Here is a 13,339-nt window from a genome sequence, read left to right as displayed (position 1 = left end):
GGCACAGCTACAGTCCGCAGGAGGGCTCTGTGATTGGCCCTCCTGATCACATGATGGCTGTGTCCAATCACAGCCATCATTTAGTGTAAATAGAGAGCCACAGCCATTAGAGAGCCATTGCCAGGCGATCGGCTCTTCTCACACAGAGCCTGTCAATGAGGAGAAGGAGAGCAGATCTGTGCTGCGAACAGGGGATATGTGTGTGTGTGAGCTGTTTTTACAGCTTTTTACACACTGATCACCCAGCTTAAGAGCCTTCAAAACTGTGATAGGTAGTCCGAAAATGAAATGCCGGAAATTAAATGCCTTTAGAAAGCCTGATGGTGCTACTTGAATGTTGGGCCTCTGTATGTGGCCAGGCTGTGGGAAAGTCTCACACGTGGTATCGCCATACTCAGGAGTAGCAGAATGTATTTTGGGGTGACATTTTTGCTATGTATATGCTATGTCTTAGAAATGATAAGAAAATACAACCAGCACTAAGGAAATATTTGGGGGATGGGGACACAATATTGGAAACACAGATCGCAGCAGCTCAATTTTTGGGTGAAAAAACAAAAACCTATACCTCACAAAGAAATGGCAGCGCTGCTCCTAAATTCCTCCATCCACAACACAAACAACATTTTGCGTTTTACACACAAATTAATAACTCATATTTTCTAAATACTATTAATGATAAATCATTTGATGCGCAAAATATCTAAAATGTATGCCTTCTTGATCCCCCCCCCCTAGTGTATGCCCTATTGATCCCCCCCCAGTGTATGCCCTCTTGATCTCCCCCCCCCCCCAGTGTATGCCCTCCTAAACCCCCCCCCCCCCCCCCAGTGTATGCCCTGCTGATCTCCCCCCCCCAGTGTCCTTTGTTCTTCTTCTGATCCCTGTACACTGTCCTACATTCTGATGACCTTTTGTACACTGCTTTTTATCCTACTGACCCCTATCCTCTGCCCTGCTGACCCCCTGTTCTCTGCCCTTCAACCTACTGACCCCTGTCCTATGCTCTATTGACCCCCTGTTCTTTGTTCTACTGTTTCCTGCACACTGCTCTACATCCTACTGACCTCTGTACACTGCTCTACATCCTACTGACCTCTATACACTAACCTACATACCTCGGACCTGTACACTGCTCTACCTACTACTGACCACCTGTACACTGCTCTACGTCCTACTGACTTCCTGTACACTATCCTACATACTACTGACCTCCTGTACACTACCCTAGTAGTAGTGACATCATCCCTGAGCTGTAGAGCTGTGCATGGAGCCCAGAAGCTCCTACCAATACAGACTGCCTGCAGAAAACTGCAGGAGTGGGTGGAGAAAAGACCACTCATCTTGCACATGGGTAAAGAGCAGCAGTGACTGGTCTTTATTACAGGAAGCTCCTGCCCAGAGGCAACATTTTTACATTTAATTACTCATTACTACAGATCTTGAAAAGACACACACCGTACACAAAGATTTAAGAAAAAATACACGTCTCTTGTATTAAGGCAATATATTTCTTATTCTGGAGTTGAGCTATAGGGTTTGTTGTGCTTCCTGTTACCCACAAAAAGAACTATGCCATGCTTTGACTACTCTGACATTGAAGGGGTTGCCTCAACTGGCTAGTTTTTTTCTTTTTGTCTTTTCATTTAAAAAAAAAAAAAAAAAAAGCCCACAAGACAAAAGTCCTTAAGCTTTTTTTCACCAGATGTCTTTCATTAGGGGCAGTCCTATATTAGTTTTGATTCTAAAAATAACATCATGGGTCTTAGCGAACATTCACTTTCATCAGCATAGTGAAATATTACCAACTCTCCCATGCTTTCCACATTCCTGAGAACTTGGGATGTAATAACTCATTCCGTGTGACCTGACGTCACTCCACAACTCCGGTACAAACTGCTTTCTTTGTTTGGAGATTGAGAAGTACTTGTGAACACCTTCTACGCTGCCTGTCCCTCTTACCATATATGGTAACGTGGAGCCTGCTGTCATTCACACACCACTCACTGTGCTAAATCAATGAAGGTGATCCTCACAATCATGTTCATGGACATTTACATTTTTGTTTTTCATTTCTAGGGAATCTTCAAAGGTACTTTCTGTTTATTGTTAACAGAGCCTAACTGGGTCTAAATGGTTTGTTAAGCTCCTTAAAGCAGTATTAAACCCAAAAGCAAGCATTTATTATTGCAGCTTACAAATTCTTAGTTGTGATGGCAGCATTAGTTTACTCTTTTTAGGCTTTTTCTTCTATTTCCATCTGGTGATCCAGCCAGTAAAGCTGTTGTTTTTCAACAGAAAAGCTCCCTTAAAGCGGGGGTTCACCCTAAAAACCAATTTCTAACATTACATCCAGCATACTAACGACATTTACAGTATGCAGGTCTTTTTTTTTTTTTTTTTTTTGCCGTACATACCGTTATATTGCGATTTTTCTCCCTGGCTTCCGGGTTCTGATTCCCGCTGGACTGGGCGTTCCTATCCCTGGGTTAGATGATTGACGTCTGGTGAAACCGTTCCCATGTCGCACAAGGCGCCTGCGCCCGCCGTGTAGAGCTGACTGCGCAGGCGCCGTATAGTGCCGACTCGCAGCTCGGCTATTTACGGAAATCTGGTGACGCGCCTTGTGCGACATGGGAACTGTTTCACCAGACGTCAATCATCTAACCCAGGGATAGGAACGCCCAGTCCCGCGTGAATCATAACCTGGAAGCCGGGGAGAAAATCGCAATATAACGGTATGTACGGTGAAAAAAAAAATAAAGACCTACATACTGTAAATGTCGTTAGTATGCTGGATGTAATGTTAGAATTTTTTTTTTTGGGGGGAAACCCCGCTTTAAGCTCTGTACACACGATCGGTTTGTCTGATGAAAATCTGTGAAAAAAAATAGAACGTGTTTTAAAATTTTCCTATGGATAAAAAAACGATCATCTGTGTGGAAGCCAATCGGTCAAAAATCCACGCATACTCGGAAGCATTGAACTTAATTTTTCTCAGCACGTCGTAGTGTTTTACGTCACCGCGTTGGACACGGTCGGATTTTTGACTGATGGTGTGTAGGCAAGACTGATGAAAGTCAGCTTCATCGGATATCCGAGGAAAAAATCCATCGGATTAGATTCCATCAGATATCCGATCGTGTGTACAGGGCTTTACAGTTACAAGGACCAGACAAAAATGTCAGGGGGTGTTTAAAATGATCAGCTTTAATTTATTTATGTAACACCTTCATCCCAAAAGGAAAAAACGTTGCCTCTTTTGCGGTGGGCGGACTCCAATTTGATCAGCAGGGGATCTGTCCGCTAATCACAGCAGAGTGGGCGTATGATGACAGGTCTTCTTCGTCAGCCTAATTTCCTTAAGACCCCTTTCACACTGAGGTGGTTTTCAGGCGTTTTAGCACTAGAAATGGCCTTTAACCACTTACCCCCCGGACCATATTGCTGCCCAAAGACCAGAGTACTTTTTGCGATTCGGGACTGCGTCGCTTTAACAGACAATTGCGCGGTCGTGCGACGTGGCTCCCAAACAAAATTGGCGTCCTTTTTTCCCCACAAATAGAGCTTTCTTTTGGTGGTATTTGATCACCTCTGCGTTTTTTATTTTTTGCGCTATAAACAAAAATAGAACGACAATTTTGAAAAAAATGAATATTTTTTACTTTTTGCTGTAATAAATATCCCCCAAAAATATATAAAAAAACATTTTTTTTCCTCAGTTTAGGCCGATACGTATTCTTCTACATATTTTTCGTAAAAAAAAATCGCAATAAGCGTTTATTGATTGGTTTGCGCAAAAGTTATAGCGTTTACAAAATAGGGGGTATTTTTATGGCATTTTTATTAATATTTTTTTTACTAGTAATGGCGGCGATCAGCGATTTTTTTTTTCGGTATTGCGACATTATGGCGGACACTTCGGACATTTTTGACACATTTTTGGGACCATTGTCATTTTTATAGCGATCAGTGCTATAAAAATGCATTAGATTACTATAAAAATGCCACTGGCAGTGAAGGGGTTAACACTAGGGGGCGGGGAAGGGGTTAAGTATGCCTGGGTGTGTTCTTACTGTGGGGGGGGGGGGGTGGCCTCACTAGGGGAAACACTGATCCTCGGTTCATACATTGTATGAACAGAAAATCAGCATTTCCCCTGCTGACAGGAACGAGAGCTGTGTGTTTACACACACAGCTCCCGTTCCCCGCTCTGTACCGAGCGATCGCGTGTGCCCGGCGGCGATCGCGCCCGCCGGGCACACGCACGGTAGTCGGGGGCGACTAATAGGGGGCTAATAGGCAGGACGTCATATTACGTGCTCTCGCCTAGGAGAGCCACCTTGTGGACGTATTTCGACGGTGCGGCGACGGCAAGTGGTTAAATAACGTCTGAAAATCGCCTCCCATTCATTTTAGTGTGACTTTTCACACTCGGCGGTGTGCTTACGGGACATCAGGAAAAGTCCTGCAAGCTTCATCTTTGGATCGGTTTGGGAGCGCTGTATACAGCGCTTCCAAAACACCTTGCCCATTGAAATGAATGAAAAGCGCTGCAGAAGCGCCGATACACACATGAGCTTTTAACCCCTTCTTTGGGGTCAAAAGTGCCCCGCTAGTAGCCGAAAAGTGCCGCTAAAGCGCCACAAAAAAGAGTGGCGCTAACGGCTGGGCGCTGCAGTGTGAAAGTAGCCTTAGTAATGTTGTCCATGAATTGCATAGCTAGCTGGGTTGCACTAATAATTTTGATAAATAGAGGTAAGCTTATATAGCACATCATATGCTATCTACCTCCTCACCATACCATAGCCTGCTCAAAGAGGTTATGCATAGGAGGAGGACAGGACTGTTTGAAGGTCCTTTTTTTTATTTTTATTTTTATTTTTTTTACAGAAATATTTTTAATGTTTCAGTGATTTTGTTTGGGGAAAGCAGCCATTTTGGAAGTAAATGCTGTAGTGTGTACAGTTCTATGATGGCATTTACAAGGACAGGAGTTGCTCTGAACTTTTGATCCCGATGCAGCTTGTCTGAGTTTAGTATCTAATAAATTAGATTTTCATCTCAGCGCAATTGGCCAGCCTGCTATTTAAATGGTCCAAGAGAATGCTCTTGGTAAATCTTTTAAGCAGTTTATTCTCTCTTGAGCTATTGCTGTAGTTGGTGTAATTGCAACTATTATTGCAGCAGATAAAAGTAACTCTTTCTTAGAAATTTTGTTTTTGAACATAATACAGCTGCATCTTCCTGGGTCAGCTCAGTGTTGCTCACCTTTTAGACATTAAAAAACATTAAGAGTTCTGAAGGGTTTTTACCTTAAAGCGGTTCTTCACCCTGTTTTGAAAAAAATTACAAATACTGTAGCTACTGATTTTTAATAAAAGAACACTCTTCTGTCCAGGGGTCTAGCTTCCTGCTCACCCACACCTCTTCTTTGCCTGTCTTTGGGTCCATGGAGCTGGCATGTCTACTGTGGGGCAACCAGCTATGATTCCTTGCAGGTTCACAGCCAGCTGCCCACTGCACCTGAGGAAGCTGAGTTGCACTTTTGTGAATGGTCCCTTGGCCAAGTTACAGGAGGGGGGAGGAGAATCCAGTTTGTGTTTTCTGCAGTTGCCGGTCTCTGTTTACTTCACACTTTGAAAAAACTGGCCTCTTTTTTGATGTAATATATTTTATAGAGGTAATTAAAGTTTTAAAATAGGCAATTATTGCAAAAGATTTAAATCGGTTTCTTGCATGATCTATGGGTGTTGTACCTCCGGCCTCTTAAACTGTCAAATGCGCATATTCAAAGGGACGCGGTTAAAATGCACAGATGCATATCAACAGTTTACCCACGCAGGGGGAATAGGTGAGAGACAAAGTTACATAGAACATCAATGAATAAACTAAGATCAGGTCTATTTTACCCATCCCCGTGACAGCAGTCAGTGGTTTTCGATCCCCCTCGTCCCCACGGCAGCTGCTGTCACATTTTTAAAATGCTGCTGCTGTGCGGGGCTCCGCCTTTACAATCTGTGAATAAATAAACTACAAGTCACATCTTCTACTGCATTTATTATTTTTTCCTCAAAGGTGAATTTAGTGTTTATCAAATGCCCCACTGTCCTGAAATGAGGAATAAGGTTGTCTGGCCAAACTTTTTGGATTTTCCGTTTAAACAGAATTCAGCTATAATCAAATTGTATGTGCTTAACCAATATTTAAACATAAGTGATTGGAGTGGAATGCACAACTCTCAAGAGTAGCTAATCATTCCTTTATTGTATCAACAGTCCTCCACAACCTGGAATTTCAGATTTACATGTTAATCCATACTTGTAAATGAATTCCTATATGTCTGCCTATATAAAGTACTGGGCACTCCATTCATATCAGCATGTATGAAATTAATGCGTGAAATGGAGCAAAAATAACCTATTTTTACAAGATAATACGAATGCAAATAACTTCTGGGAAGCTGGTAACATGTAATTATCCTATCATGAGACGCATGTTCACAAGTCAATCAAACCAAGGGAAAACCTGCTTAGTCATTCTTGTCTTAATTGGAGATATCACAGAGACTGTGCATGCAGATTTAATTAATAGTAATAGAGGATTAAAGTAATTGGCAATGATCAATAGTGTTGTCACTTTGATTCTGTGTACATATAGGTCACCTTATGATCTTGCTTTATGTAAATAATCTCTGAGAATTCATGTCACTGTAGTATCTGGCTGGGATGTATTTGTAGGAAGAGTAATCTGTGGCAAGGAAGATAAAAACAATAAGATTGAGTGGTTTCTATTGTGTAATTAGTGTTTTCACAGAGCCTGCAGGTCTATTTGTGAACAGGTAAACTTAAAGGGGTTGTAAACCCTCTTTGTTATTTAAAAAACATATACTTGCCTCCACTCTGCAGTTTTTGTCCGTTTTGCGTCCATAGACACAGAATGCCGGACTTGGCCCCGGCGCCTGCATCATTGGATTATATTGACAGCAGCGGGAGCCAATGGCTGTGCTATCAATGTATCCAATCAAGAGCCGAGAAACCCGGCCAGAGAGGTAGAGCGCATTTATGACCTGGGAACGAATGGGCTCATGTGAGTAAAACGGCTGGGGGGCTGGTCAGTGACAGAAGTTTTTCACCTTAATGCATATGATGCATTAAGGTGAGAAAAACATGAGTTTAGAACCCCTTTTAAGCTGGCCATTCATGAGTCGAAATTCAACTGGTTAATTTCGATGCAAGACTGGGCAGGCTGATTGTAGTCAGCTTGGGTACAATCTGCCTGTTGGCTTTTTTACATGCGATTACTGCCAGTAGCTATAGCCGCTAGCAGTAATCATTGAGTTATGCCGGCCTCGGAAAGGCTCCCCCATGTGTTTTAATATGTTGGCGTCTCAGGTTTCTTACAGCATCTAGCATCAGTCCTTCTAGAAGGACCTCCACCTGTTTTCCTGTTCACGTTTTCAAATCCCTTTTTTTTTTAGGTAGCTGTTCAAGCCCCTTCTGATACCTGTTTGGTTACTGGGTGCTTCTGCTCCCAACTGTCTGTTTGGGTCTGTTGACCCTTATTGTTTTTTACAGTGAGCCTTTTGCCATTGTTTTGGCTGTTTTTTTTTTTTTTTTTTTTTTTTTTTTTTTTGCCATTCTCTTAGTTATTGCGTGGGAACATCCCATGACCTAATACTGGATACACACTATACAACTTTTGTTTAATTTTCCTTTTAGATTTACCTTCAACTGGTACAAGGGCCTGCCTGATTGCATACAAATTGATAGTGTTTAGGTTTAAACTCATATTATATGGTTTTCTAAAGAAAATTGTATTGTGTGTATCCAGCTTAAGAATCAGTTCTTGTGCCTGGTACTGTCTGATTAAGATAATAGTCATTTTGATGTACCTGTAAATTCCATATCTTGGAGTACAGTATAGGGCACAGGTCCCTATCTCTTCTCTTGTGTGATCTCCATACTATATGCTAAAAAAAATAAAACTGTAGCCTCAAAGACTGGATGGATTTATATGGATACACTAGAAAGTGGCAGTTCCCAGCAAAGCTTTTGCTAATGTCCAGTCACCTGAAGGTAGCAGCATATAACCCTTAGGCCCCTTTCACACTACTGTAACTTCAAAGTCACACGATTTTGCCGTGATTTCAGGGAGACTTGAGGTCTAAGAGAACCTGAACTGGCATCAAAGTCAGACCAAAGTAGTGCAGGGACTACTTTGAAGTCGGCACGACTTGAAGTCGTACTAATATGAATGGTTGTCATTGGAAATCATGGGGAACGACTTTGCAGTCCCAAGTCGTTGTACAAGTGTGAAAGGGCCCTTAGTCTTAAATTAAGTGTCCTATACCGTACTCAAGATATGGAATTTACAGGTATATCAAGATTCCTATTTTTGTCACAAAAATCTGCCTCAGGCTGGACCTTGTTTTTATAAGCCCCTGTTCACACCGGTGCGGCTTTGAAATTGAGCTACTTCAGCACGATTTCAAACCTGCACATTCATGCGTTTTGCGCTGCTGATTTCATTGCGATTTCTTTTAACAGAAGTCTGTGCAACTCTATCTTTTTATACGTACAAATCTCTTTACAGGCAATAAGTCTGTTCCTAAATCAACACAAATTCCATATTTTTTTTATTATAGGGTTGATCTAAGCAGATAACAACCACGGAGGGGTAAATATGACTACCGTATATACTTGAATATAAGCCGAGGCACCCAATTTTACCACAATAAACTGGGAAAACGTATTGACTCGAGTATAAGCCTAGGATGTCCATCTGCATGCCTCACTGTGCCCATGCCTCACTGTGCCTCACTGTGTCCATGCCTAGACTGACGTTTAACATGGGAGTCTATGGAAGGGGCGCCCAGCTTTGAAAAATCGGTGCTCCCCAGCCATATGTCCCCCAGACAACAAACTTTGCACACTTGTAGAGGAGAAATGGGGCTACATGTGTGCAAAGTATGGGGTCCAAGGGACCTACGACCAGCCGGTACCGGGTCCCCAAATTCCGGGAGATCAGGCGCAAAAAGGTGACTCAAGTATAAGCTGAGGGGGCATTTTCAGCACAAAAAAATGTGCTGAAAAACTCGGCTTATATACTCGGTATATACAGTATATCTGCTGACATGTATGATGAGTGCTTGGTGTGATGTCTAGCCTGTTTATGCAGCTTAAAAATGGCCACACATTCACACCAGCCTTAGTTGTGCCAGAGCTTTCCACACTACCAGTAATTTAGTTTTGAAAGAGAATGGGAATTCTCTCTGGGTATGAGAATTTTTTTTTTGTCCTGCCTTTTATATTCTTAAAAGCTTTGCCTGCAAATCCTTTTGTTGCTGCTAGATTACTGCAGTCTGCAAGGACCTCCTTTGACCTCAGCAAGGAATGGTGTGCCACAGGTAGTTGCAGTGGGTGGAGGAACATTGTACTGTTGGCTTTTCACGTCTGCATTAAAAAGGTTTTACACTTTGCTTTTCTCCATTATTCCCTGCCTTCGAAAGTTTTGGGTGGGGATCTTCATCACATAGTGAATTGTCAAAATAAATACATGCTTATTAACTCTGTAATAGGGTGTTTGCTATTTATGTTGTTTGTATTACATACATCTTTTGCTGAAAACACCCAGATTATTAGTACTATCTGAACTCATAAATGCCACTTAGCTATTGCACAGTAATACATGGCTTCTCTCTACTCTTGAGTGGCGTGTGTCCCTGGGTGTTACATGATTAATGGAATCAGAAGTGTTGTGCCACTTGTACACAAATGCATTTAACTGATTTTAATCGCTGGTGTGGCTGATGGATAAATTGCTTGTCATCCTCTGTGATTATAACACGTTTGTGACTATTTATCATTCATCTTTCTAGATCTTATGTAATGGCCCAGGCACATGTATTCCTGTGTGCTTCTCTGCTCTTCTGCTGGGGATCTTGGGAATAAAGAAGGTCGTCGTTGTCTATGTGGAAAGTCTCTGTCGAGTGGAATCCCTCTCCTTATCTGGGAAACTTTTGTATTACATTGCAGACTATTTTATTGTCCAGTGGCCTCTTCTAAAGGACAAGTACCCAAAATCCATGTATCTGGGAAGAATAGTTTAATACAAAAAATGTGCTGTGCACATGACATCACTGTATACTCTGCAGAGTAACTTTTATTTCAATTACTGTATGTTCTGGATTAAAGTTTCATGTTGTGCAGTATTGTCTGACAATGTTTCTCTCTGCCTGGTTGTTGGAGATTTCCTATAAACCGCTATAATTCCATGGTGGACACAGGTCAGAGGAATGGGCTATCCAGGCCCAAATGTGCTTCATGCAAGAACACCTGTGAAAAGATAGCATGGAAAGGCCACCGCTTTTTATTAGGCTTCAAACGTTTACCTGTCTTTTTATTAAGAAAAAAAAAAACTATATGTAAAATACACCAGCCAATTACAGATTTTCATTTTTTGGCTACTGTAAAGTCTGGAACTCTGCCATGAGCAGTTTTCTTTACACTACTGTATTATTCACATCAAGCAATATTGTCTGCAGTATGATTAAAATGCTTAAAAGTCTTTATTTTTTTTATTTCTTTAGGAAATGTAAGATTTTATGTATTCTCTATTGTAAACCTTTGCATGGCCTGTAAAATAGTTTAATCAATGTGAGGCCTCCCAAAACAAAGTGTTTCTTTAGGATGGTGATAGTTGCTTCTGAAAAGGTGCAGTTGCTGGAAGATATTTTGATTTTCACCAAACACCAATGTCGACATGCATATCCATAATTTTAAGGTTAAAAATTGTACAAAACATGCCAGCTGTGTCAAGGACAGCAAGCAGTCAGCTAATGATGAAAATGATAAATGCTGACTACTTACACTTCTTTCAGCATCTATGTACCAATGGTATCCAAGTCTGTTTCGTATCCCACACACACAATTCTAATTTCTTGAAAATATACAGTACGTATGGGTCAGAGGAAGCTAAAATCTTTTTTTTTTTTTTTTTAGTGGAGCTTCCTTATTTGATTTAATAATTAGATCAGTTATTCTCAACCAGGGTTCCTTCAGAGGTTCTTAGGAAGTCAATCTGCTTCTGCTCATTACTCTATCTGAGTGCCCATGTTATTCCAAGATTGGTATGATGAATCTAATGTCAATATAACAATGTACTATAAGGTGCAGATTAGAGCTGGGGGCGATTTCCCCCCCCCCCCCCCCCCCAAAAAAAAAATCTGCAATTTTTTTATTAAAAAAAACGATTTACGATTTGAATCGATTGTTTATTTTTTTTTAATTGTATATTAAAGTGCATCAACAAAATAAATATATATATATATATATATATATATATATATATATATATATATATATATATATATATATATATATATATATATATATATATATATATATAGTCTAATGTACTACACACTGTACCTTTTCCTCCTTTGCATGTCCTGGACTGGAGAGGCTACTGAGGCTGGAGGGGCACCGTCCGGAGGGTGTGTTGATATGTCTGCCTGCAAAATGGACACCGCGTGACCGCGCCGGTCCTGAGGAGCTGCGGGCAGGATATTTTAGGCGAGGGCGCAACTTTGGCTTAGTTCACGACTGACTCACAGTTCTCCCCTGCACACGGTCACATCCCCTAGAGCAGGGATAAGCAATTAGCGGACCTCCAGCTGTTGCAAAACTACAAGTCCCATCATGCCTCTGTCTCTGGGTATCATGCTTGTGGCTGTCAGAGTCTTGCAATGGCTCATGGGATTTGTAGTTCTGCAACAGCTGGAGGTCCGCTAATTGCATATCCCTGCCCTAGAGGCTAGGCACACAGGAGGGTCATGTGTAAGGGCAATAATAGGAGGATTCTGAGTGTCAATGGGGAGCTCAGACACACGGCTGCTCCCATTGTCAAGTGCCATCCCGGACACCCCCCCTGCTATGGAAAAAATCGATTTTCTGAAAATCTGAATCGATTTGACCTTTTTTTTACGGCGTTTATCCTACCGAACCATGAAATTGGCCGATGCTAGATAGTTTTAATTTCTCGTTCGATTTCGTTTAGCAGGGGGATATAGTTGACTCTATACATTTTCCTTAGGGAGTTTACAAGTTTTATGCCGAGATAGTTTATTTCTTTTTTCCAGGAAAATCTAAATGCCTTTTGAAGATCTCGTTTTTCTACCTTGGAAATATTAACATTCAGTATCTCCGTCTTGGATTCGTTCATTTTAAAATTTGAGACCTCACCATACTGTGTAATATTTGCCATTAGAATCGGGAGTGTGTTTCTGGGACTACTTATAAAGAATAGTATATCGTCCGCGAAGGTGGCCAGTTTGTGCTCTTCAGCGCCAACTTTGGCTCCCACAATCTCGGAGTTATTCCGTATCATTGCCAAAAGGGGCTCTAGCGAAAGAACGAAAAGAAGAGGGGATAGGGGGCACCCCTGTCTGGTCCCATTCCTCATCTCTAAGGGGGTTGATTTTAATCCTGGCGCATGGATGATGGTACAGAGTTTTAATCCGCCTCACCATCCTTGGACCTATACCTATACTTTCTAACGTTTGTATCATGAGCCCCCAGTCCACCCTGTCAAACGCTTTTTCAGCGTCCACTGACAGGAGTAGACCGGGGGGCCCCCTTTCTTTAATCTGCCGAAGGAGAAGGAGAGCCCTGATCCCATTGTCCTTACCCTCTCTGCCCGGTATAAAGCCCACCTGGTCAGGGTGCACTATAGTTGTCATTAGCCCCTTTATGCGTTCAGCCAAGATCTTAGCATACAACTTCGTATCTGCATTTAATAATGAGATTGGCCGGAAGCCTGAGCAAAGTGTGTTTTCCCTCTTTTTTTATTACAGTAATTGTTGCTTCCAGTGCCTCCTGGCTCATCTCATATTCAACCCCTAACCCGTTGAAGTAGTGGCAGAGTCTGGGAATCAAAATGGTGCCGAACTTTTGCCGATAAAAAGTCGTAAAGCCGTCTGGGCCTGGGCTTTTCCCCTTAGCTGAGTTTTTTAGGGCTAGGCTCACCTCCTCCTCAGTTATAGGCTCCTCCATTTTTGCGGTTGCTTGAGCGTCTATCTTAGGAAGGTTTGCTTTCTGGAGTACTGCTCTTATTTTGGCCTCTTTCTCACCGGGGTTGCACTCCTTTTGCTGTACCGCATATAAACTTTCGTAGTACTTTCTGAAAACTTCGGCAATATCCCCAGTTGAATTAGCTAATTCCCCGTTCTTTTTTTGGATCTTCTCAATAAAGTTTCTCGCTTTCTTTCTTTGTACCATTCGAGCTAAGTGCTGACTGGGTTTATTCCCCCCAATGTATATTTCTCTGTCCCTTGAAT

The 13,339-nt window shown here is 41.8% G+C and overlaps 1 protein-coding gene across 1 annotated transcript in view; it reads left to right on the top strand.

The window, feature by feature from the left end:
- Positions 1-10,569, top strand: part of ALG14 (ALG14 UDP-N-acetylglucosaminyltransferase subunit) — a 66,472-nt gene extending 55,903 nt beyond the window's left edge. Inside the window, exon 4 of the mRNA XM_040359969.1 lies at positions 9,881-10,569. Coding sequence (XP_040215903.1) covers positions 9,881-10,111 — 231 coding nt within the window. The 3' untranslated portion in view covers positions 10,112-10,569. The remainder of the gene's footprint in view (positions 1-9,880) is intronic.
- The last annotated feature ends 2,770 nt before the right edge of the window (positions 10,570-13,339 follow it).

This window comes from Rana temporaria, chromosome 7, assembly GCF_905171775.1.
Source record: "Rana temporaria chromosome 7, aRanTem1.1, whole genome shotgun sequence".
In the NCBI taxonomy this organism is placed as follows: Eukaryota; Metazoa; Chordata; class Amphibia; order Anura; family Ranidae; genus Rana; species Rana temporaria.
This window is presented reverse-complemented; position numbering and strand designations above follow the sequence as displayed.